At 41.9% G+C, this 24,421-nt stretch overlaps 2 protein-coding genes across 2 annotated transcripts; both read right to left on the bottom strand.

The window, feature by feature from the left end:
- Window positions 1-1,984: 1,984 nt before the first annotated feature.
- tmtops3a (teleost multiple tissue opsin 3a) lies at window positions 1,985-11,858 on the bottom strand. The gene is made up of 4 exons (XM_037076810.1): window positions 11,068-11,858; window positions 8,367-8,695; window positions 3,807-4,040; window positions 1,985-2,901 (listed from the first exon to the last, which is right to left on the bottom strand). The coding sequence occupies exons 1-4, from the start codon at window positions 11,471-11,473 to the stop codon at window positions 2,677-2,679; spliced, it is 1,194 nt and encodes a 397-aa protein (XP_036932705.1). The 5' UTR covers window positions 11,474-11,858; the 3' UTR covers window positions 1,985-2,676.
- Window positions 11,859-19,080: 7,222 nt separating this feature from the next.
- Window positions 19,081-24,379, bottom strand: vgll1 (vestigial like family member 1). The gene is made up of 4 exons (XM_037077344.1): window positions 24,129-24,379; window positions 21,622-21,823; window positions 21,171-21,524; window positions 19,081-19,587 (listed from the first exon to the last, which is right to left on the bottom strand). Exons 2-4 carry the CDS (start codon window positions 21,809-21,811, stop codon window positions 19,550-19,552), a joined length of 582 nt encoding a protein of 193 aa, XP_036933239.1. The 5' UTR covers window positions 21,812-21,823; window positions 24,129-24,379; the 3' UTR covers window positions 19,081-19,549.
- Window positions 24,380-24,421: the final 42 nt, after the last annotated feature.

Below are 24,421 nucleotides of genomic sequence, written 5' to 3' on the forward strand. Positions count from 1 at the left end.
GACACCTATCACAGCAGGAACAACCACAGAAGTGCTGTATCAGAGGCAACTGGACCTGTTTCAGTTTCTTGAGGGCGTTTCACCTCTGATCCATGAGGCTTCTTCAGTTCTAACTAACTGGAGGGGAATTTGAAGGCTTTCAAGCTCTGTGTGGGTTTAGAGCCATTCACACCTGGGCTCACCTAGCTGCCTCAGCAACCCACGTGTAGGCCGGTTGGGTCAACAACCCGCGGGGGACCCTGGCGACTCTGGAGCTCGGAGTCCTGCAACTCCCCTCCCCAGTTGGTTAGAGCCGAGGAAGCCCCTTGGACGAGAGGTGAAACGCCTTCAAGAAACTGAAGTCCAGCTGCCTACGATGCCGCCCTTAGATTTGCCGTGACGACGATGACCGAAAACCTTCATCATCGTTCCGCAGAAGCAGTTTTGAGTGGTTTTCCAGGTGTCTGTGGTTCTGTTTAGTCATGATGGCGTCACCACCTTGCAACATACAGTTATGAAACATTTGGCCGGTGTTTCTCAAGCTCTTTATGCCACATACCAACGTGCCATCAATATGACTGATGTCGAAAATACACTGACTTAGGCCTTCTCTGTTCAGCGAACTGCTGGCTACTAACGTTAGCAGGTTCTGTGGACGCTTCCATTAAGCAGAGTTTCTCAGAGAACACTCTCCTCCCGCTCCACCACTTCTCTTCCCGATAGTTCCCGTTTGGAGCCACGTTCGCAGGGTTTCTGTACGTTTTCACACACTTGCCTCACCGGCGCACTTTGAGTTTAGCTCGTAGCTGATCGTGGATGATGTCAGCACACGAGACGAGCACGAACATGCAAAACTGATCTTCATTCCAAATTCTGCAGTATTTAGATTGGTATGTTTTGAAATTAACATATTTCATTCAGAACTTTTTTCTTTTTTTTTGCAGAGCATTATGACCTCATACTGAAGTTGACCTTTGACTTTTTGAGTATGAAAATGTCAAAACTTCTTCATTTATGCTGTTTGATATTTAGGTAAGATTTGTATTATAATTATCGCTTTGATCTTTGAGCACTGGCCCAAATTGTGTTTTTTTGAAGTCACAGTGAACCTGACGTTTGACCTTTAAACAAGTGAACTGGAATCGAGTTCATTATTGAGTCAAAGTGGATGTTTGTGCCACATTTGTAGAAATTCCTGTAAGGTGCCCTCGACATATCGGGATGGATGGATGACCAAAAAAAACACGAGGATTCCTCTGCAGACCACTAGAGGGAGCTCCCGCACCGCACATCATGTATGTTGTACACAGTCAGTGTGTTATTAGAGCATAAAACAATATAAATGTATGCATATGTATCAAAGCCACAAATGATTATTTATTTCTCAAAATAAAACTAATACAAAATCCCCAACAAAAGAAAATTAATGCAGCCAAATAACACACGCAGTCCAGCAAAGCACTGTCAATTATTTCAAGTACTTGTGAAGGACACATAGTGATGTTTCCACCAAATGTGTCCTGTAGCTCACAGCTGCCCCTAGTGGTTAAACATATTCTGTTACACGAAGTATTTATACGTACGTACACTGAATCATTTCACTGAACATGCTGAATGTAGATGATAAATCCCAGAATCCACTTAATCAGTTGTCACTGTTGTTTTAAGATGGTATGTGATCATAATCTTGATTATTGTATCAATACATCTGTATGTTAAATTATCCTTTAGGCAGCATGTAACTCAACATTATACGGTACTAATAACTATACAGGTGTTTGAATCGACACTTTATGCTTTGTTGTTGGAAAGTTGGAAGAAAAGTATAAGATGAAGAAGTAAAAAAAAAACAAAAAATACAAGATGGTACTTTAAAATCAAAAACATCTTTAATTGTTTCCGGTCTAACTACAGAAGTCTTGAGGATCAAGAGACAATTACATTTTTTTCTGGTGATTCAATTTCTTAGTCTGATCAAAATTATTTTCTCTCCCGTGTTGATGATTTGTGACTTGCTGGGGGGAAAAAAAAGTATGAGAGGAAAAATTTGTCTTAGTTGTTTAATGAGTGGAAATAAATAGAAATGTTAAATTATAAAATGATGATGATGATAAATGATGTGTGTTTTGACTCCACGCACAGAATTTTCTTTGTTTTTTACATTTTTATTTCCAAACATTTTCACAGATGGAAAAAAAAAAAAAGGAACTTGGAAACATTATCATGGTAAAACTTGTTTCCCCCCTCCAGAGTACATGCCATAAACACAGGGAAGAAAATAAAAAAATGAAATAATTTAGATTAGATTTGGAAAATACAGAAAAAAAAAAAGTATCCTAACTTTTGCCCTCAAGGTTTCCGTATCTAACTGATGAGTGAGGGCGCAGGTTATTTTTCTATAAACTACCAAATACATTCATTGTTTCTGCAGGCTCAGAGTCTCTCAGAGATCTGACTCACTCACTCAGAACATGTACACAGACGCCTGCACGTGTTGAACGTCAGTCATGAACCGCATGACGGCGAGTTTACATTCAAGGAGTTGGCGGTGGGTGACATTCATCTCCATGTGTTAAAAGCAAGAGCAGGTTGTTGAGAGGAAAAAGTGGAAATGTTGTGTCTTTCAGTTGCACTTCTGGACTGTTATTCAGAAACATTTTAACAGTCTGTCAGATGAGACCGATGAAGTCAAAGCTTTCATGGCGCGTAGTGGACGACGAGAGTGTGGCGGTCGTTGTGCCGGCTGCCGAGGGCGGCGCTTCTTGGGCTCCTGAGGATCTGAGGCTGTGAGGAGCTGACGGAGGCTTGTCTGTGGACGGAGAAGAAACCAGACAACTGCGTCCTCCTTATCGGCTGCTCCTCTCCGTGAGCGGACTGCGGCTCCCCGCTGCACTTCACAAAGGCCACGAAGCATCTATAAAACTGAAAAGTACAAGACAGTATGGTCATTTCACACAAGCATGACGCTATAAATGCTCAATCTGCTATTTGATATTTAGTGTTTAGTGCTGTTCCCAGAGCATCAGAGATAACGCTGCTCCAGAACCATCATCGAAAGCGACAAATCATGTTTAACTTCTCGTGGGAGTGGGAGTGAAAGTCCTTTACGCAAAGGACACAGCCAGGACACCTTGCTCTGGGTGTGGATCTGAGATCTTTTCTAAACCGAGCCACTTTGAGGGTTCATCATTAGCAGCTGTGTCCTGCAGCTATCATGAGTCTGCAGCCTGTTTGTCGAGTTTAGGCATCACAGCTGTCACCATCTTGGTTTGATGGAGCCAGAAGTGACCTGATTGCATTTGAATTAAAACAGTTTGTAGTGACTTGCTGAAAGCATAACGCGGCTTTATCTTCTATTTGACTGTAAACTGGATCATAATTTACTAATTTAACTTCATTCTGTGTTGAAGGAAACTTGAAATTGGCAGCCGAGACAATCAACTCACGAGGAAACTGTTAACTGAGGTTATAGACCAAAGTGAGAGGTAGGGCCATGCTGTTATAAGCTTACATACTACAGAACATCTTTTTGACACTCTGTTGAGTCGCCCCCTGCTGGCCATTAGAAAGAGTGCAGGTTTAAGATGCACTTCTGCCTCAGCTTCACTTTACAGAGCTGAAAACTCGTCCATATTTTATACTGCTGATGCTGCATCCTCAGTCTGACAGAAGCCTGAGTACCTCTGAGTTGATCTCTGCGGATGTCACTCTGATCTTCTCCCTACTTTATGTTTAGACACATCCGAGCAGTCATTCCAGCCAACACATGCAACAGAGACAGTGACGCTCAGGTCTTCATTCATCGCCACCCTGCACTCCACCCTCACCTGGTTGTTGAAGAAAATGTAGATGACGGGGTTGACGACGGTGCTGAACTTGGCCAGGATGGAGGGCACCACGCTGGCCATGGGCGTGACCAGTCCCGACCTGCCGAAGGTGGCCACCAGCGCCATGATGCCGTAGGGCATCCAGCAGAGCATGTAGCAGGACACCATGGAGGACACCATCACCAAGATGTGCTGCTCTCTGCGCTGAGCTGCCAGCAGGTTGATCTTACCCACCTGGAGACGTGAAGCAGGAGCAGAGGAGCAGGTGAGGAGCTTCAGGGACTTTAGATTTTGGGATATTTTGCTTCTGTAAGAAGTCGTCTGTCAGGTGGAAGGAAAATGTCCAGAATACATGTTCAGGTGTATTTGATGGACAATCATTTAAATTACGTAATAGTTCATATTTAGGGCACAATTTGCATATTTAAGTCGCTTCTGATTAAAACGAAAATGTTAGAAGGAAGTTAAATTTGTCTCATACTCTAAGACGGAAATCTAAACTTCAGTAACCCTCACATGCACTAAACTTTCCAGTTTTACTTCTATGTGTATTCTGAAGGTTTTTACTGAGGGAGGTTTGTTCATAAATCATTCATAGCCTGATTATAAAACATCCTATCTCTGGGAACAAACCAAATAGATTATTTATGCCTGTTCAGAGTAGTTTTCTGATTTATAGAGTGATAAAAGAGAAATAAAAAAAAAATCTCTTTTGACTCTACGCTGTAAATGTTGAAAGCTGATTTTAATCTAGAAAACCCTCAGAGTTACCAAGTAAAGCAGACCATCACATTTAAGACAACTTAAAAGGATCAGTCTGCTTCACTTTGTAGTTTTGACGTCATCGGTTTCACATAAAGTCACTTACAGTTTAATATGTCGACAAAATGAAACGTGAATTTCAAACCTGCTGATCAGATTTCTGTTCTGGACATGTACACAAAGCAGTATATTTAATTAACTGACGCTTTGTCTCTATCATTTCCTGTGAGTCTCTGAGGCTGCAGGGTCAGTGGAGCCGGGTTAGAGAGGCAGACGAGGTAGTTTTTTATTCACCTGCAGGCAATTCTGTGATTTATTTATTTTCTCCTGCGCCGTGTTTTGTCGGATCCGCCCCCTGATATGTTCTGTGATTGATAGAACCCACTCTGTAACCCACTTTAAAAAAACTGGATATGTTTTTCTTTAGTGCCATCAAGTGGTAGAATCGTAAAAGACACGCTGATGAATCACACCTGAGAGTGTCACGAAGACGAAAATGTGCAGCAGGTATATGTGACCACAACACGCGCTCTGACGTGTTTCATCACCTCCTGTCCTGCTGTTTTTCTCCTCGGCTACTGAACTGCTGCAGCCGTGGGGGATAAATTTAGCTCTGATAAGCCGAGAGCCGTATCTGGTCCGCGGTGATTGTCACCTCCTCGGTATTGATTTCAAAAACCCCTCTGGTCTTGTGTAATTACCACTGTGATGCTCATCACAGCGTTTAATAAATAAATGAGGGTGTCTGCCAGGTGAAGGAGGTCCACCCGAAGAGAAAAACCCAGTTTCTGAGAAGCTGCTGCTCGCCTCTCACACGCTCAATTACACTTCACCTTGTGCGATATTTGGTCATAACCTCTGTGGACAGTCGATCAGCTGTGAATCCTGCAGTTACATCACAGTAATTCTGTCTTTACTGACCAGAGACACTAAATATTCACATCAGAACATATACAGTATACATAAATTTATATATTAGATGTCATTTATTATTTTCCCTTGTAATGTATTTCTTGTTTTTATTAGAGTGTAGCCGACTGTTTGTCTTGTTTTTTCTTTTGTCATAGTTTTTCTCCTTAAAGATATAATACGTAACATTTTCCAACTTAGAAGATGTACTTCGGTTATCCTAAAGGTTTCCAATTTGTAAAAAAAAAACAAAAAAAAACAAAAAACCCCAGAAGTTTATAATTTAATGCATTTCATTTGGTCACTTGTTGCAACAACTTCCGTACAAAAACATCCAAAGATACATCAGAGAGGGTGGAAGCTGGCGAACGTGACTAAACGTAAGGTGAATAAAACTTTAAAGGAGAGCTATTACATGTATTTGTTTTCTTCCTTTTCTTCAGTGTTTTATTTAGGTTCCTGTGCACTTAGATCTTGAAAGTTAAGTCAAGTTATGTCCACATGTACAGAAGCTCTTCTCTCCCACAGAAAACACTGCTCCTCAAACGCTTCGTCAGCAGCCCTTCCCTTTAACTTTGTGACTTCTTGACATCATATCATGTCACCATGTCACACATTGGCGTAATCTATGCCTAGCGTCTGCTTGGCTTGTACAGATTTATGTAGCACAGCTGCTTTGTTGTGGCTAACGGTGCTGGCTCAGGCGTGTGTGAGCTGACCAACCAAAGGAGAGTATTTTGGAGCTGAAACAGAAACAGACCTGCTGCACTGGATACATGAGAATACCGATGTGTTTGTCTGAGCACTGACGCATCTAAACTTTTTGTAGCAGATTATAAATCTGAAAATTAACCTTTTGTGTCTGTTTTAATAGATCAGCATCTTCCAGAGTCACGTCACATAATTGTGTTTTTAGAACAACTCCACGATCCAACAACACTTGACATCATGAAACTATGTGTATTGTTGTCATTGTCTTGATTCAACTGCTACAACTGTTTCACTGTATATTGTATATATTCCCAGATTGTCTACTTTATTATTTTATTTAATTTCATTTTACTTTATCTTATTGTCTACTTTATCCTTATCTCTTGTTTACATTCATGCTGTATTTCTATTTCTAATTTGCATGGTGCATCGGGAACAAACACAATTTTCCCCTCGGGGGGATTAATAGAGTATTCTGATTCTGATTCTGATTAAAATAACATATGGTGTGTTTAAGGGAGCAGAGGTTCACAGAGGAGCCTGTGGCTTCTTGATCTTCCTGACGCATCTCTTGTTCACTCATTATCTGTATTTTTAAAGTGTTTTTCTTGGAATAGCATTCTATATCTGTGTCAGGAAGACGTGTGACGACTTTCAATTCAACGGGACTCAGATATGTCACAGTAAATGTCTGAAAGTGTGCGTGAGCTGGTAGATGAAGCTCTACAAACGTCATCGTGAACTGAATTCAGATGTGATGCTGTCATGTGAAGAGAGAGGGAGAAAAATCCAGTCTTGAGCCATGCTGATGCTGTTGATATAAATGTCACTGCACCCTCTGACGTGCCACTTTAAGCCCCCCTTCAGAAGGATCCACAGACTGATTGCTCAGTTTCTAGGAAAACGGCTAAAGCAGGGCTCTCAGTCAGAGGGCGACTGGTGCGCTGCTGATCCCTCCATTCACCGGTACAGTAATCAGGTCTGCAAAGCCCTTCTGGGCTCTGTCTCCTTCGGGTGCACGGAGTTTAAAGAAAGAAATGGAGGTGCTTACATAATAGCAGGTATCCAATAGTAACGGGTGTCTGCCATGATCTAAAAATACCCTCTGGGTGATTCATTGATAGGAATAGTAGCTACGAGGTGCATGTAGGGACCCAACGTCAATTGGAAGACCTTAATTAGCAATTATTTGTACAACCAGCAGGTTTATGTAAGACGCACCAAGGTGTGGATGAGTCACTGGAAACTGAGAGGGGGGTCACTGCCAGGCGAGAGCGCGCTCCCCTACAGACATCGCCCTTCATTCTCTCTCCTGCTGGATGAATTGGTTGTAAGACTGTAAACACGGGGCTGTGGCTCCCAGGATTATCTGGCTCGAAGCTCCTTGAAATTACCTTGAAAACACACAAGCAAGTGCCAGCGGGAGTCTGACAGCCATCACTCAACCTCCCAGCAACCATCTTTATGTCCTAAGAGCACCGTGACAGCTCCAGAGCGACCACAGAGCCATTAAGGTGTCATGGCTGAGCACATGGACAGGGTGAAAGGCAAAGTGGCGGCTTTCTTCACACAAGCTGTGCCAGCTTGTGTATTATACTGAATCGTTGCACGTGTGTGTGTGTATCGTTTACTAAAGAATCTATTGAAATGCTATTTTAGAGGCGTGATATGAAAATATGGGGGCGGCATATCACCAGAGATACTAACAATATAAATTATACACATGCATTAGTCTATAGAGAGATGTCACAGATGTAAACAACAGCTGTGAACAAGAGCCCTGAGCGCTAAGGGGTTTGGTGCCTTGCTCAGAGGCACCTTGGTACGCTGGTGAGGTGAACTGGAACCTCTCCAGCTACAATTCCATGCTCCGTACTGATTCTTCTGAGTGGGTCTTGCACCTGCAATCCTCCAGTCCCTTAGCCAAGTCTCCACATACTTAGCCATGAGATTGTCAGACCACAGGGTGGGCCGATGCTCAACTGGATTTTGATGCCTGAAAGAACTGAACGCCGCCTCCAAGACCGACTGAAGTCACTTAGAAGACAGAGGATATAGAGTACAGAGGTGATTTACAGTGGCTCTGACCAGGACTATGACTTCTGGGCGGTGACGGGAGAGGAGCAAGAGAGAGTCGGACATCAACAGTATATTATGTATATATTGTTAAGAACTCACCCTCCTGATTGTGACCAGGATTCGTCCGTACGAGTAGAACATGAGCAGGAGGGGCAGCAGCAGACAGAAGATGAAGAGACACAACACATAGGAGATGCTGGTGGCTGAGCGGAGGTGCCACTGGACGGAACACGTGGTGCCGGGTCCCTCGGGCCCGTAGCTGCTCCAACCCAGGAAGGGTGGCAAGGTCCAGAAGAGAGAGTAGATCCAGGTGCCCCCGACGCAGAACCAGGCCTTCCTGAAGTCTGAGATGTCGACCCTGGAGGAGTGCAGCACGGTGGTGTAGCGCTCATAGGAGAGGACGGACAGGGACACCAGGGACACAATGCCTTGAAGAGGGAAGACAGATAATGATAAGAAATAATCAATTCTGACAGTAATTATTCCTGACAAGGACTTTTAGCCAATGAGTGCACAGGAGCTTCAGTGAAACTGCTTTAGGTCTTTGGAAAACACTGATCCAAATATTCCCAATTGTCTGACACTTTCAAGACCAAAGATCTGATCGATCGATTAATCAATACAAAAAAAGATTAGTCATTGATGGTTACAACCCAGGAGTGCAGTTGAGGGGCAGCCCAGTCACCAATTTCAAATGCTGGCAATCTACGTTTCAAACCACTGACACTGTTCACATTTGTAGGTAACTACGAAATTTCTACACTACATGTCTCAAAACAGGTATTTTAAGCCAAAACATAATCATTTCCGAACCCTAATCAAGTGTTCTTTGTGCCTAAACCTCACCAGAGCCAAACTCAATCTACAGAATAAATGTTTGCTATGTATAAAACCACTGATAAGTTAAAATGTACTGTTTCTTTACATTGCTACTTTGCGTTTGCTTAGGTTAAATTTTCAGTTTTTCTCTCGTCACAACACTGTACTTACGCTTGGTGAGGGTTAGGAAAATATCACAGTTTGGCTTAAAATACCCGACAGAGTTTAGATCGCCACAACAACAGCCGGAAAGTTTTTAAATATTCCTGATTTTTAAGTCAGGACCACAGCACTTGATCCACCTGACAGTCTTAAGTACGTGTGAGCATTATACAACATTATGTAAGCATGTGCTTCCCTTTATTCTATGAGTCCTGACAGAGCCGTGATAGCCGGGGACTAAATGTGCTGTACAAATCAGAGGGGGTAATTATAGTGTAGATATTACTGACTGACCTCAGATCTGTGACTGACTGCGGCTCAGCAGCGTAATGTGTGTGGGAAACCGTTCCTGTCGTCTTTTATCGAGACAGACATCTTAAAGGCCAACAGACCTTCAAGGAGAAACATAATGTTCAAGTGATTCCATTTATTTTCCTCTTTCAGCCCGCGTGGCTGAAAATGTCGTCTGTCAAACCTCCTCGGTCCAGACTGACGTATTTCTCCAGGATGGATTTGCACAGACATCCACGGTTTACACACATTGAATCCTAAAGACTTGGTCGATCCTTTACTTTTTCGTTCTGTCACCATGAAGTTTACATTTGACAGATACGTATAAACAACATCTGGAGTGGTTGCAATAATTCCAGGGGGATTTATGATTTACATGAAACCTCTTCAGAAGTGCTTTAAAAATGCTGGGCGATATCATCAACTATCACAATGTTTCTGACCAAAAACCTTGATATCGATATCACAGCAGTATCATTATTGGTATGTTACAACTATCCTGTGTTACAGCTGTAACTCGTCTGATGAAGAGTCACAATAACATCAATGACACATTATCTTGTAGTATTTGACTGATTCATTATGTCAATTTTAGACACGTCACAACCGTAACGGACGGTTGCAACAGTGGAATAACGTTTTTTGAGTTACTGGGAAAATAACTGTTTGTCACACCGGTCCCCCATCTGTCCTACTGTCACAAAATATCAACACAATTACATTTTTGATCAATAATCGTCAGTAACGTGGATATGAGAGAACTAAGAGGGTAAAGGACAGTATCGAAACAAGTAGACTGTCACAGATTTCACTGTTAAACTACAGTAAAACACTGACAGGCGCCAACACAAAACTGTTATTCTACACTTTACATACCGTCAAGAGTTCATTACTGTAGAAATATTACAGCACTGGTGGACACAGTTGCCAGCATGCCAGTTTTCCTACTGTAATCGCCATAAAACAGTTTATTACTGTAAAAAAACATTAAATTACTATATATTGTGATATTCACAGTATAACATTAATACTGAAACATGTAGTCACAAGTAGCACATGTTCCTCAGACATGTCCACATTTACAGTATTATACTGTTTTTACACCGCCGTGCACATTTTCCTGTATTTTTACAGCAATTAGTTACATTGAAGAAAATGGTAAGTTTAGAAAATTACAATCTGAGACAATATATAGTCTCATATCATGATTTAAACCCTGCTCACAATTAGTTTGTGGCACTGAGATTGTGTGACATATCTGAATTTTTATTTTGTGTTTTGTTAATATTTCTAGGTCACCAAAAACACATTTCAATTGACATTTGTTGCACATCCTGCGTGTGTGTGTGCAACATGGAGGTCAACATATCATCAGTCTCTCCAGTATCACATTTAAATTAAACATTCCCATCTAGAGTTACTCTCTGGATTCTCTATAAAAACTCCCACATTCAACACAACACAAAAACAACAACAACAAACTAAACTAAAAGTTCCACATTTGTATTTTCCATCACACGCCACTCACCGAAGAGGGCGTTGGAGAACCCGTACCACTTGCACCCCTGCTCCCCGATGAGCCACCTGCCGTGCAGACTGGCTGCGAAGCTGAACGGGGTCCCGAAGAGGCAGACGAGGATGTCGCTCAGGCTGATGTTGAGCAGGATGAGGTTGATGGGCGTCCACAGGGAGCGAAACTTTGCGAAGATGAGCAGGACGAGGAAGTTGCTGAGGATTCCCGCCACCAAAATGAAGCCGAGGCATACCGCCACCACCGTGTGGCCGGTCCGGCTCAGCCCGCCGAGGATCTGCGGCGCCGGGGAGTCCGGCAGGGTGGACGCGTCGGTGCTGAGGCTGGAGGTGGAGGAGGCGGAGGTGGAGGAGAGAGAGCTGTCTGTGGTGCTGAAATTGCAGCCGCGTGTGTGGAGGACCATAGCAGTGAGAGCGGAGCGCAGAGGGATGGAGAGGCGGTGGACACACAGGCGCGCAACGGGAAGCGCAGAGCCCCAGTGCAGCTGCAGCAGCTCCGCACGCTGTGAGGGCCGATGTGAGGCTGTTATCACAGTGTGAGGAGAGGTGAGGCTGCCCTGTGCCCTTCTTTATACCTCTTTACAGTGTGTACATACCTCCACCCACAACCCCGCTCCGCGCACAAACACTCTCTGACTGTCTCTCCTCTCTTCCCCCCTTTTTCTTAGACACCCTCCAGTTATTATAATGAGTCTTCTTGATCACAATGGCCCGTGCTAATACAGTAAATCCCCACAAAGTCACTGCTTTCCAGCTGTGAATTAAATCTGCATGAGCTACCCCGACTTGCTCTGGATTGTATAGGAATTTCCCAGATATAGGCCAGATTGTCCAAAACCGAAGTTGTGATTTTTTTTTTTTTTTAATTTTTTTCTCGGTCACAGCGGAGAGAATAAATTGAGGGTGTTCCGCTCCAGATACACAAACTCTCTGCCTGCATGGGTTGTTTTTTTCTTTTTTTTTTTTTGCTAAGCTGTGCGTTTCACATTCATCACTGCTTTCTGTGCCAGACTGCTGTGCACAAAGTAAGTCACCAGGCAAAGGAGGTTTCACACCTGTTCAGCAGTTTATTTTGTGCACAGCAGAAACTTCACAATAACACAAAAGAGTCCACAGTTTGGTTTTTTTTGTTTGTTTGCTGGTGTTATTTAAATTGCTGTAACCACTGGTTATATATTATTCATGTGTGCATTGTGTGCACTTACAGACCTGACTATAACTTGTTATAAGTTAATTCATTGTTGCATGTGACAGAAGTGAAGGCGTCTGCACTTCTTGCCTCAGAACCACATCCACAACCACAAAAACAGACACAACAATGGATCACTTCACTCAAGCAAACTTCAGATCAGCGTTAAATGTGAGGTTTTCATGATGTGACCATCACAATCTCACAGTATATAGTATTTCACAATTATTAAATGTATTATTATCAGTCACTCCCTCTCCTCCATCCAGCCAGCGACCTGGTGTAAAACATTTAATGCAATCTTATTTTTCTTGTTGCTTCACATTATTTTTGAACTACGCTTTCATATTCAATTTGAAATTAAAACACAACTATATTATTAACTGTAGTTGAGCAAGTTGACTTTTATTTTGAAGCCGGATCTTCACAGGAAATGCAAAGTGTTCAGTCAGCTGTCACTCATCAAAAGTGCAGCTACAGCAGCAAAACAGCGGCCATTTTTTTTTTTTTTTTTTTACATTTGTAGACATTATTTATCATAATCTCACAGAACTTTATGTCTTAAGTGATACAAAACTTGAAATACATATACGTTAATACAGTTCAGAATACAGAATTCAATATGTAGAGTGTATGAGTAGCAGAAACGTGGCTGTGCAACATGACGCCTGCTGCGTCCTTCATATTAGATCTTTAATTGTGCCAAAACACCAGAATAATCCTTTAGACTAAAGCAAAATTCAGACACATTTTTTTCGGGGTATTTCCTTGATTTTTCATTCAAATTGAAAAACAAATTAGAGAAAATATGACAGAACACAAACACTGATAACACATTTACTAAGATCATTACTCGATGACACACCACAACCCACCGCCTTCGTTACTCGTCTCATTAACGACGACGGGCAGTGGAGGGACGCATGTCACCTCGCTCTCTGGCGTCACCATCGCCGGAGAGATCGCCGTAAAATCTTAAGTGGCTGTAGTCGCTGGTGACAGATGGAGACCACACGCAGCAACCGTGATCACCTAACATCCAACGTGCTGCTGCTCTGCAATCAGTATCATTGACTTTGGTGAGAGCTCGATGAGATTGTCATCGCTGCAGATTCAATCCACCCCCCTCCTCAACGCCTCGTCCCCATATGGGCCTCAGATCAGCCTGATTACACAGGGGAGGAAGAGGGATTATGGTTTTCAAGCCTTGTGGAGTAATGCAGATTGTCTCAGCTTCTTCCTCCTCCACACCTGCTGCTGATCTTCTTCCTATCATGTCTGAAAAAAAAAGAGGCCAGCGAGATTCATAAATCGTTAACAATAAGCTCTTTAAATCCATCGCTGCTGCCCCTGAATCTGACTTTTTTCTTTCTTTTTTTTTTTTTTACACACCTTACTCCATTTGAGCTCTTTAAGGCAAAGAGTAAATGAAGTGTTCTGCTAATAAGCACCTGCTGTTATGCTGAGCTTGAGTTGAGAGACTGCAGGGTTATTTTTACCTGTTCGTTTTTACATCTGCATCAGGAATAATGTCTTATTCATGCGCTTTTCTTTCTTTTTCCAGTCTTTATGCCAGACAGCAGTAATTTCCTCTTCTTTCAAACTTTCCGGCAGCAACAGTGAAGTCTGACGTTTCATAACGGAAGTGAAGCTGCCAGCCAGGTTAGTCGAGGACGACCGGATAGCTCCCACGTAACACACGGTTGTTTTGTTTGAGAATGCATCAACAATCAGTACTTTGTCTGGAGCGGAGCTGAAGGAGCTGCATCTTTCAGAGAGAAAAGAAAAGAAAAGCCAAATGAGGATTAACAAAGACCGTCCATCCATTCAGACTGTCTGAGGGTTGAGAGAGACTCAGAATCTAACGCTCACAAACAAACTAAGTGGAGCACATTTGCGTGATTTTTGTTGTTGACAAGAGAGGCTGCTTAATATCCGTCACGGTTTGGTGTTTGGTTGGTCACGGTTAGTCCTGTTTTATTTTGTAGGTACATATCCTCTTGTGTTTTCCTCCTCTGCTCTTCTCCATTCTGATTTCACCCCCAAAACCTGTTTCACATCATCCTCGTCAGTGTCTCTGGACCTGCAGCTCATCCCCTCGTTAGTTTAGTGTGGACGTAACGCTGTGTTTTTTCCCCTCACGTTAATATGCTCTCCTGTGTTCATGTCCTGCATTCCCTGTTTCCTGTTTTACGGCTTTACTTCCAAGTTTTTTGTTGCCTTGTGGACGTAATATTGTTTGAGTTTGGACTTTTTACTTTTGATTTTCAACTTCATCTTAGTAAAACCTGTTTTTTTGTTTTTTTGTCATCCAGGTCACGGTAATTTTAAGTGCTGTATCGTAGGCAGCTTACCGGACTTGCTTCAGTTTCACCGTTTCATCCACGAGGCTTCTGCCGATCTGAAGAAGATGAACAAGCCTCGTGGTGGAGCGTCTACAAGAAACTGAAAGTCCAGCAGCCTACGATGCAGCACTTCAAACTCGGTTTTTGCTCTGTTACCTACCTGGTCTTTGTCTTGTTAATAAGTAGTGAGTCTGCACTTTAATTTGATTTCGAAATGAAAATCCGCCCGTCTGTACCAAAATCAGCTTATTGTGTTTTTTATAGCTCTGAGCTGTTTTTGTGCAAAGATGACAGAGGATATTCTCAACAGGGTCGGTCACTCAGACAAAATCAATAGAAAGATATTGGCTGATACTCAAAGAAAGGTTGGAGAGTGAAGAGGCAAATTCATAATTAAAGTGCTGCGAGATAGAAATCGTTTCAGACAAAGACCCGTAGAATACGAGAAGAGCCGGAGCCACGGTGCAGCTGCTGAGTGAGGTTATATCACAGGATTGTTTTGTCGAGCGTGTATTACTGGCCCTGAAATGGTCCGGAATATAGATCCTCACTTCACCCAAGGCTTAACAGTGGTAACAACAATAGACACAAAAAAAAAACAAGCAGACAAATACGACCGTCAGACACTGTGAATGAGTGAAGACAATGTCCGGTTAATATAATAATAATAAGGTCAAGAACAAAAATACATTTCTGATGCAAAAACAGGAGCAATTTTCAGTGTTATTGTCAAAAATATACTTCCTTTTTCTTGCCTCAGACATGGAAATTATCCCTGACGTCTCACAAAAGACACCCAGCGGTTATCTGACACTTACAAATATTAAAACGCAGTCTTGAACTGTGGTCACTGGCTTGGCAACTTCCTCACCTGTACTGTAACTCCACCTCCGTCCCCTCCTCCTCCTTATATGGTCACAAACAACTGCAGATGTGACATTATCTGCTAACAGCTAAAGTGGAAGAACTGAAATAATGATTTGTAATCCTCGTCGATCATCATTCCAGAGGATGTTTAAGGAACAAGTAATAATGAGTTGTGTAGAAAGTCATTTCCGTTGCATCTTCTTTGCTTTTGTTCAGCAGATGGTAGATACAGTTATCACCCGAGATGATGAGGAGGCGACATGCAGATGCAGCATGGGAGATGGTGCCCATACATTGTATTGTCTACAGAGAAGTCTATTTATAGCTGTACAGTCGTTGTTGTTGTGTGAGCTCCTCGGTGTTGACAGTCGAGGTATTTCTCTGCTCAGGAAATGATGATTCCTTTGACTGACTGTGCGATGTTGAGACCCTGAGCACAGACTCATGAAAGGCCTCCTCCTCCTCCAGTGCCTGCACCTGGCTCGGGGTCCTTGAGCCCTCGGGAACAGTGCCCAAAAAGCCATTTGGTAACTAATTAATGGTGAATACTGTACCAGATGGGAAGGAACTAATATTAGCACAGCGCCATCAATAATCCACCCACCCGTCATATGGAGATGAATACTGCTCCATATGTAGCTGTGAATGGTGCCTGTAGTAAACTGTGGATACTGGCGTCAGGCGTCTCTGATGCTAATCACATCAGAATCATCATCTTAACATGTGTCAGTCGACGAGTGCAGGCAGCAGAAACAGTCCAGGTCCGTAGTGTTCAGATGGATCAAGGTGAAAATCAAAGCTCAGCGTGTCATTGTGTGTTTAATCTTTCATGAAAATGCCTAAATTTCCTTTTCATGCAAATAAATGTGAATGATGATGATGATTTATCTGTTAGATAGTCTAGCTGTTTTTATGCTGGGCAGCAAGCCGCCCATCTGGCTGTCTTTCTTGTGACTAGGTCCACGAATTTAGAATAATATTTTGGGGGTCTGTTTTGGTCCGACTAGGAAGGTGCACTTTTTTCCACCTCCACTGCTGTGTAAATCCAAGTCGTCATAGTCCCAGCAATTGCATGAGATGGGTGGAGGTGTCGATGACGTGCACTGTTGTGTGACCCGCAGCTGGGAGTTTTAAAACCAGGAAACAGCTGATTGCAGCAGTCAGTCCATCATCTCATCCACGGACGTCAAGATGAGCAACTGGAAAGCTGCTGAGATCCAGAAGATGCTCGGCCGAGAGAATCATCAATAACCAGATCACGTCTACCCCAGTGGCGGCTTTTTTGAAAAGAAGGAATATTACACCTCCCTTTCACTTTTTCTAAGTGAAAGGGGCTTCAGATAGTTCCTTAGTTTCACTTTGTGTTTAGGACCAATGAGCACACAAACGATACGATGGTGGAATATATTCATGTCTATATCTCAATTTATATATAAAGAGAGAGAGATAGATCTAGATCTAGATATGGACAGATATAGATTTTTTTTCCCTCTCTTTCAGTGCTGATGTCAGCATTTAGAAGAAAGCTCTGCTCTGATATGAGGCCCTGTCAGCATGACTGTTGACTCTTACCCTTGTTTTCCTCTCAAAACACCATGACAATGTTAAATTGACTAGTTTTAGACTTTACGGGAAAATTATTCAGCTGTCAATTTGTTGTTTTGACAAAATGCAAAACCTCGTCCTTGCTGCTCCCACATTCCAATGTGACACACAAAAACACACCGAAACCGACTTATGAATGCGACAAAGTTGGATCATCCATTCGTGCGCATGAATGCAGCATTGTCCCTACTGAGGAGGATTAAATTAACTCTAAGGTGTTGGAGGAGAATACAATGCCATCGTCTGCAAATGGCCGTCTTATACCAGAAGTTTACATACGGTGAGTCAGACAGTTACGTTTAGGCATCAAAACTTGGCGTACATGTTTCAGGTAAAGATTATAGTTTGAGTTAGAATTAATTATTGCCAGTTAAGTTTAAGTTACGTGTCAGCTGGTGGTAGCAGTGTGTGTACTTTCAGAACAGCGGTACCTTTTTTGTACTGTTGGGCCTGTCAGCATAAAGTTCAATTAACAACCTTCACAAAGTAACATCTGTGTAAAGGTCTAATCAAGCTCCTCATAGAGCCTCATGTACCGTTCAAACTCAAGGCGTGGAACCAAAAACACTCTCCACAAGTTGCACATCTTTTAATTAGACTCTGCCTGCACCGTCTCTCTCTCGGGGGACTAAGTGAGACAGGTCACTTGGACGTGTGAGGAGGTAAAGGAACAAAGCTGTGAGAACATTAAGGACGTCGATGGCGGTGAACAGTGTGTGTATGGACTCATTTGAAGCTCATCTCAGCCGGACACGATTCAGAAACCACCGTCTGAGAGGCACTCTCGTGAAGCCCTAATGGATTTTCTCACTCAACAGACAATCTCTACTCAACTACTCAGTGGGAAGTCGTACACGTTACTTATATAAATCTTTAGGACATGATGTAAGTGCTGACAGGAATAGATATATATATATATAAATAGACAGAATAAATACACTTGATATAAAAGATAGCCTCGATATGTATGAGGTCGTATTCATGTTGATAATAGGAATTTTTATTTTAGAATAAAAAAGAAAAAGGACCTTTTCCTGAGTCCTTTTTATTCCCTCAATGCCATTTTCATTTGATAACTGTTCAGTAAATGTACAATTCACAATTATATAATTCATTTCATGATGTGTCCTACATTTTTTTCCAACTAAATAAAGACAAATCATACAGGGGAAGTAAGTATTTTAAATTAATTACTGAAAGGCGAAATTAGTCTATTTTTAACTGCTGTTTACTGTTTAATAGTAGCCATATAATAACCAATAAGAGCAGGTAGGGCACTCGGCTTTGTCTCTGTCCATTCCACCTGACCAGAGACGCAGTCAGGCGGGTTGTGTTTCATGTTTATCTGATGGCTGTGGTAGTTCTGAGTTCATGTGGCTTTGGTTCAGCTGGGTTTAATTGTTATCTTCGTGTTAGGGTGTTTAATTTGACCTTTTTCTGGTTGTTTGTTTGTTTGCTTGTTGCTTAATAATAAATCTATCTTCATTTAAACTGCAACTTGCTTAACTGTTTCTCGTAAGACCTCTTTTAACATTAGTTTAGAATATAATTATTTGCTATATTTTATAAATTTATCATATGTTTTAGATGTGCAAATCTGAAAAGTAACCATAGATGTTGGTTAAATGTGTGTAATAGCTGCTTCTAAGATGTGCAGAAGCATAAATAACGTAGTTAATTGTCAAAATTGCACATAAGCTCTCAAAAATGTGTCACTTCTACCACTGACGATTCTTTACAGAGCAATCAAAAGTGTGTGTTTTTTTTATATCTCTACATTAGAAATCCATCTCTACTTAACACTGAATGATGTTTGAGGGTTTTTTAAAAAATTTTTTAAATTTTATTTCTCAGATATTCAATCAGCACACATTTGTACAGGATTACATTTTAATACACTGCATTACACAAGATTACAGGAAGATTACACAGCATCACTCGACAGTTAAAACAACACATCCTTCATCCTACCATCCTTCATTTTTTTATTTTTTTGTTCCTTCGGGGTGTATAACGTTGAACTAAAGAGAACTAAAGGCAGATATTAACATCAGCATTTATACACAAGAGGCTCACAATGTTCACGCTTTAACTTTAATACTGGTCTATTTTACTGGTATAGGCCTACTGAGAGAAAATGCCCTTCATCCGGCTCCAAAAGCAAAAATGGAAGCAGCTATGTATACAGTGTACCAGAGGAGTGACAGAGTTGAAGAACAGGTTTGTCGGTGAATGTTCCCTTTCAGAAAGTTTGTTCCACTTAGTAATGCTGAGGTCATTTTTACCGAGGAATAAAAGAGCGGGGCCCTGCTGTTTTTCTTCCGTGTCTTCTCCCAGGTGACACTCGGGCCTGTTTGACGAGAAAAAAAATATCTGCCAGCTACTGATGTGAACAGAGAAGCCAGGTGCTTCTTTTAAGAGAGCGACAGGTATGCATGCGGCGTCGCCGAGGGAGGCCGCTCTCTGCTCCCTCCTCAATACCAGTACAAGTCCTTCTTGTCCAGGTGCCGTCCTGACAGAGGAAGAAGCAAAAGGTCAGTGTTTCTGAGCAGCGCTAATGCATACATACGTTTGCAATCAAGCACGTTGATTAAAAGGGATTTCTGAAAGGTTAACAGGAAACGAGTAAGGACTCCAGGGACCAACTGGCAATTAACAAACACTGAACGAGTACTGGAAACCGGATCAGGTAATGATAGTTTGTCTCTTGTGTAACCTGCAAAGTGATTACTTTATTAATTTGCATTCCTTCCCTGCTGTGACTTTAAGACTGTTTTTTGTGTTGTCTTAATTATCCTTCCTATTCTATTTTTTTTTAACCTTTTAAATTGTTTAATTTGCACGTTTTTTTCTTATTCTTATTTGTTGTCATTATTTTTAATTCACGTGTATTTTTCTCTTAAATGTGTTTGCTTCTGTCACATGTTTGACCCTTTCAGCTGCCCTCTGAGACTTTACACCTGAAGCGCTTTGCTTGAAATGAATCACGTTTTGCTTTGGCTTTAATAATTCCTGATTAAATCTAAATCAGGTGCTAAGTGTCTCATGATATAATTTTCAGAGGGATCCGCTGATTCACTGTCTGTCAAGGAATGAAAAAAATAAAAAAACTTTTTCAGAAGTTTGTATTTCTTGTTGGGTTAGTAATGCTTCTACTTTACATTAGGGGACAGAAAAAAGAAACACACACCAACATAAGAGGCAGTAACGGTTGGTTTTAGGATTATGTGCGGTCGCGATTTTGAAATTGCTGAATTTTCACACTTGAGGTCAAGAAAATAATTGTGAGAATTGATGCATTGATGATGTCTTTACTTTGAGATCCAAAAACACTTACCATCATCCATCTCACAAAATCTTTCTTTGAACTAGTGTTGCCGAATTATTTGTAGAAAATCTCTTAAACATTCTGGCAGTAATCAATAAATCAAATGCTCTGACATGTACAGAAAAAAAAAAAGAAATACAAAACCAGTCTTGCAGGTCTTTGATAAGCCCATCCAATCATTCTTATTCCGCCAGAATGAAAAGGTCGACTCACTTGTCTACCTCCACACCGGCACTCACGCATGAGTGGAGTTTTAAGCTCCCTAGACTTGTACAAGAATGTAAGAGAGGAAGTGCAGCTAAATTTTCTCAGCGCTGACATGCTAACTTGACAGCGGTGTGTACTGAGAATAGCTGTGGAGGCGTTTTGTGATCATGTTTGGTGTTTTCTTACACGTGAGATGGACAACGAGAGCTACGGAGCAGTCGGTGAAGTCGGGTACTGAGCGTTGAGTGCGTTTCTGTGGAGTGGCCGTTGAAGGATTTGTCATGTTGGATACTTTCAAAATCCAGTTTACCCTTGCCGGTTTCTCCAGTGTTACCAACACCAGCTTTAACTCTAATAGTTTTTTTTTCCTTTCTAATTGGAAATCTCAAAGTCTGTAGTACGTTAACCATCATGACATCACATCAAATTTTGACACAGACACAAATTTTTTCACCGGTTGTGCAGTGGTGCCCAAACATGTTGATAGTTCACATCTAAGAAGTTATTTGAGTGGTTGGAAGAGATTTTCAAAGCTCTTTATATTACATCGGAAGGCTTACCAGCTTCAAAGCCCACAGCAGGGTCCCCGGACTCTCGAAATCCTTGCGGCATCGTCCAGCTGGGAAGCAGTTCCGGCTTGGAGCTGGAGGCCATGCTGGGGCCCATGTCACCGCGGTCATTATGCAGCAGGTTGAGCAGGGATGTGGAGTATTGCTGTCCAGTTAGAGTCAACCCCTCTTGGGACAGGGAGTACGTGATGGATGGCAACCCCGGGCCTTCTCCTGCCCGGGCAGTGAACGATTGCCACGTTTCAGGAGCGTCGCCTGCAGGGCTGAAGGTCAGGAGACGTCCTGGAGGAACGCGTGACTCGTAGTAATGTTCAGCGGCGCTCCCCTGACAAGTGCTGGAGTCCTCTGTAGGCGGACAGAGACAGATGGCATGTAGGGTGGATCAACAGGATTGAATGTGCTGCCCTCAGACAGGGAGGATCTGCGGGTTCTGTGTGCTTACCCAGTTTTATAGTTTTACGGATTTTCTTTGTCTTCGCTGCCGGAGCCTTGGCTTTGCAGACGCTGCCGAGAGCCCGGGTGAAGTGAGCGTCCACCATGCTGTTGATGTCCCCTTGGAAGTACGTCAGGATGACATATTGAGAGTGCCTCTCCACCTTCACAGCCATCGGGCTGTCCGTTCTGTCCTCCATGGTCAGCCGCGACTGAAAACACAGACCGAACAGGACCATTGGTAGATGCTCAGTAGAAAGTTTAGCAGTATCTTATCTGATTATTCATGAATTAAACATTTGTGTTGCACAACGTCCACACAAGAACAGATTTGATATCTACTGTAGTCACACGAAAGACAGCTTCATTCATAATGTAGCAATCCTTATTTCTGTTGCTCTTTCTTTGCCCTCTCAAAATGTCTTATGGAAAATTTGCCTTTCCACTCGTGAAAATCACAATTGCACACATGAACTGAACGTTTTCACATGCACACGTAAACTAAAATTTGGACATGTGAAAAGAAAATATTGCACAGCCTCATCAGAAAAAAAAAAAAATATAGCATATAGGTCGACTGCAAAAGCAGCTTATTACGACCCATATTTCTGTTTAATTTTGTCAGGTGAAGTTGTACAAAAAGCACAAAATGTCTGTATAATGATGAGGTCAGGAATGGATGGTCAGTTCAAACAAGTATATGACTTTCACCCTGGAGACAGGTATTCATGTCCAGTGTGCAACTGCAACTGAAGTTATTCTAACTTAATAATGGAGTTACGTTTACAACTTCAACCTAAACCTAACCAGGTAGATTTCCTGTCTGAAACAAATCAAACTGTGAATGCACAACGATGTTCTGGTTTGCGTGTTGCTGATGCTGTTCACTGACAATCAACCAGTTTATTTATTAAAGGTTAAGTCAAGCAGTTGTCTTCATTTAAGTGTGTTTACAGGTCTCGGGGAGTCCTACTGAAAACAGTATGTGAAAAAAAAGCAGTATGAAGCCTTTTGTGGCTCCAGAGGAAGCTGCATGTAATCTGATAAATATCCTCCAGTGATATTGCTCCGTGGCTCAGTTGCATTGTGGGTAATATCCAGTGCGTGCCAGGTTTTGAAAAGCAACTCACCCGTCGAGAATTTCATCCCCGTCACACTGTTATCCTCATTATAGACGGTTTAAAAATCAATACAGCCAAACAAAAAGATATCACCTTTTTTGTACGCACCTCGTGCCTACATTACCCACAATGCAACTTAGCCACTGAGTGACTTCAGTGGAAGATGTTCATCAGAATACATGCAGCTTCCTCTGGAGCCACAAAAGGCTTTATACCTTTTTAATTTGTGGATGTCACACGCAATCTGGACATTTTTCACAAGTACGTGACTTTTTTTTCCACATTTAATGAAAACGTTCACATGCGAATTCAATACATTTATATGTGATTGGCTCTTACCAAATGTTATTTAAACCTTCTACATGTGGACAAACAGTTCAGTGATGAAAAGCTTTTCATTTACTTTTTCTCTTAAAACCCCTAAAATGTATTTCTCCTCTATGACGCTGATAAGTAGGTGTCACTATCTCTACATTTCAGAGACAGTATGTACTTCGGATTTACTGACTTAAGTACCAGTGGGTCTATTTTTTATGATGACGTGACGTTTTTAATAGGTAACAGTGACGACAGTGCACCTTCAGCAAATCTTTTTCATTCACTACCGCCAAAAAGACAAATCAAACTAAACCGTGCTTCAGGGGATCACCAGAAGCATTTTTAAAGCTGAACTTTCCTCGGATGACTCACCACATCGACCACTGACGGCCGTCTTTGAAACAGACAAATTAAAACACACAGGCAGCGACAAACACTGTGAGAGTGTCGACCGCCTCGTACGAATATGTCTTACTCGCAATGCAAGAAAACCCGTAACACTTTAAATAACCATCATCAACCAAGTCGTACATTGCTAGTTTGTTAGACTTCTTTTGATAGTTATACGACTGATGACAAACAATGAAATGCTTTATGAACCCTTTATAAAGCAACTGTAATAATCACCATCTAATTAATGTTTGTAGATGAAAAACACACTATTTCTACCACTTGCAATTTAACAATTAACAGTTGCTTAACAAATGTTTTAAAGCACTTCATTGCTTGGTTACAGTCTAAAAACTTTGAACTACAGTTTATTTAACGACAAATGTACCATTTATTAGTGATGATTATCATCAAGAGTGAGATGTTAATGCTTAATTTTGTCACTCTGGCAGCAAATGATCACGAATGTTAACAACAGAAGAATTCAGTGTTGACAGAACACAGGCAGTGTGGTGAGATATTCATCATGTTAAGAAATGTGGTTTAAACACGCTGAAATCAAAGTGTCCTGACTGCCTGAAGCACAAGTGATCAGAGTACATCCATCCCATAATGCAGATGAAAATCCCCTCACATTCTGCTGATTGGACTGTACGACAGTTGGAATATTTGAAGTAACGTCTCTTACCTGAGCTGATGATTAACCGAAGGTGACCGGAGACTTCGTCGTTGCATTAGCCGGTTGTTCAGACCCGACGTGTTATGACCTACATGAGCGGGAGCCAAGTTTGTCGGAAAAAATGAAACTTGGCTTGAGTTTAAACATAAGGCGTCTTTTTAAGAAACCAAATTGGGTGCCTGTCTCTTCTCTATTCTTCCTCCCCTCCTACAGGTAAAACATTTTGCTCGGTGTTCCTCCAAAGTTACATGTTGTGCTTGAGCGGGAGGGCGTGTGGTGTGTTCTTGAATGCAGACAGCTAT

Source organism: Acanthopagrus latus, chromosome 18 (genome assembly GCF_904848185.1).
Source record: "Acanthopagrus latus isolate v.2019 chromosome 18, fAcaLat1.1, whole genome shotgun sequence".
Classification (NCBI taxonomy): domain Eukaryota; kingdom Metazoa; phylum Chordata; class Actinopteri; order Spariformes; family Sparidae; genus Acanthopagrus; species Acanthopagrus latus.

Bases quoted from the DNA above. Each gene is read 5' to 3' on its own strand.
- vgll1 (XM_037077344.1), bottom strand. From the start codon at position 21,811: ATGGAGGACAGAACGGACAGCCCGATGGCTGTGAAGGTGGAGAGGCAC. The intron at 21,525-21,621 runs GTAAGCACACAG...GTCCGCCTACAG, and splicing joins CCGTAAAACTATAAAACTGG to AGGACTCCAGCACTTGTCAG. The intron at 19,588-21,170 runs GTAAGCCTTCCG...TTCCTCTGTCAG, and splicing joins TGCTGTGGGCTTTGAAGCTG to GACGGCACCTGGACAAGAAG.
- tmtops3a (XM_037076810.1), bottom strand. From the start codon at position 11,473: ATGGTCCTCCACACACGCGGCTGCAATTTCAGCACCACAGACAGCTCT. The intron at 4,041-8,366 runs GTGAGTTCTTAA...TCACGTCTCCAG, and splicing joins TCCTGGTCACAATCAGGAGG to GTGGGTAAGATCAACCTGCT. The intron at 2,902-3,806 runs GTGAGGGTGGAG...TGTACTTTTCAG, and splicing joins ACATTTTCTTCAACAACCAG to TTTTATAGATGCTTCGTGGC.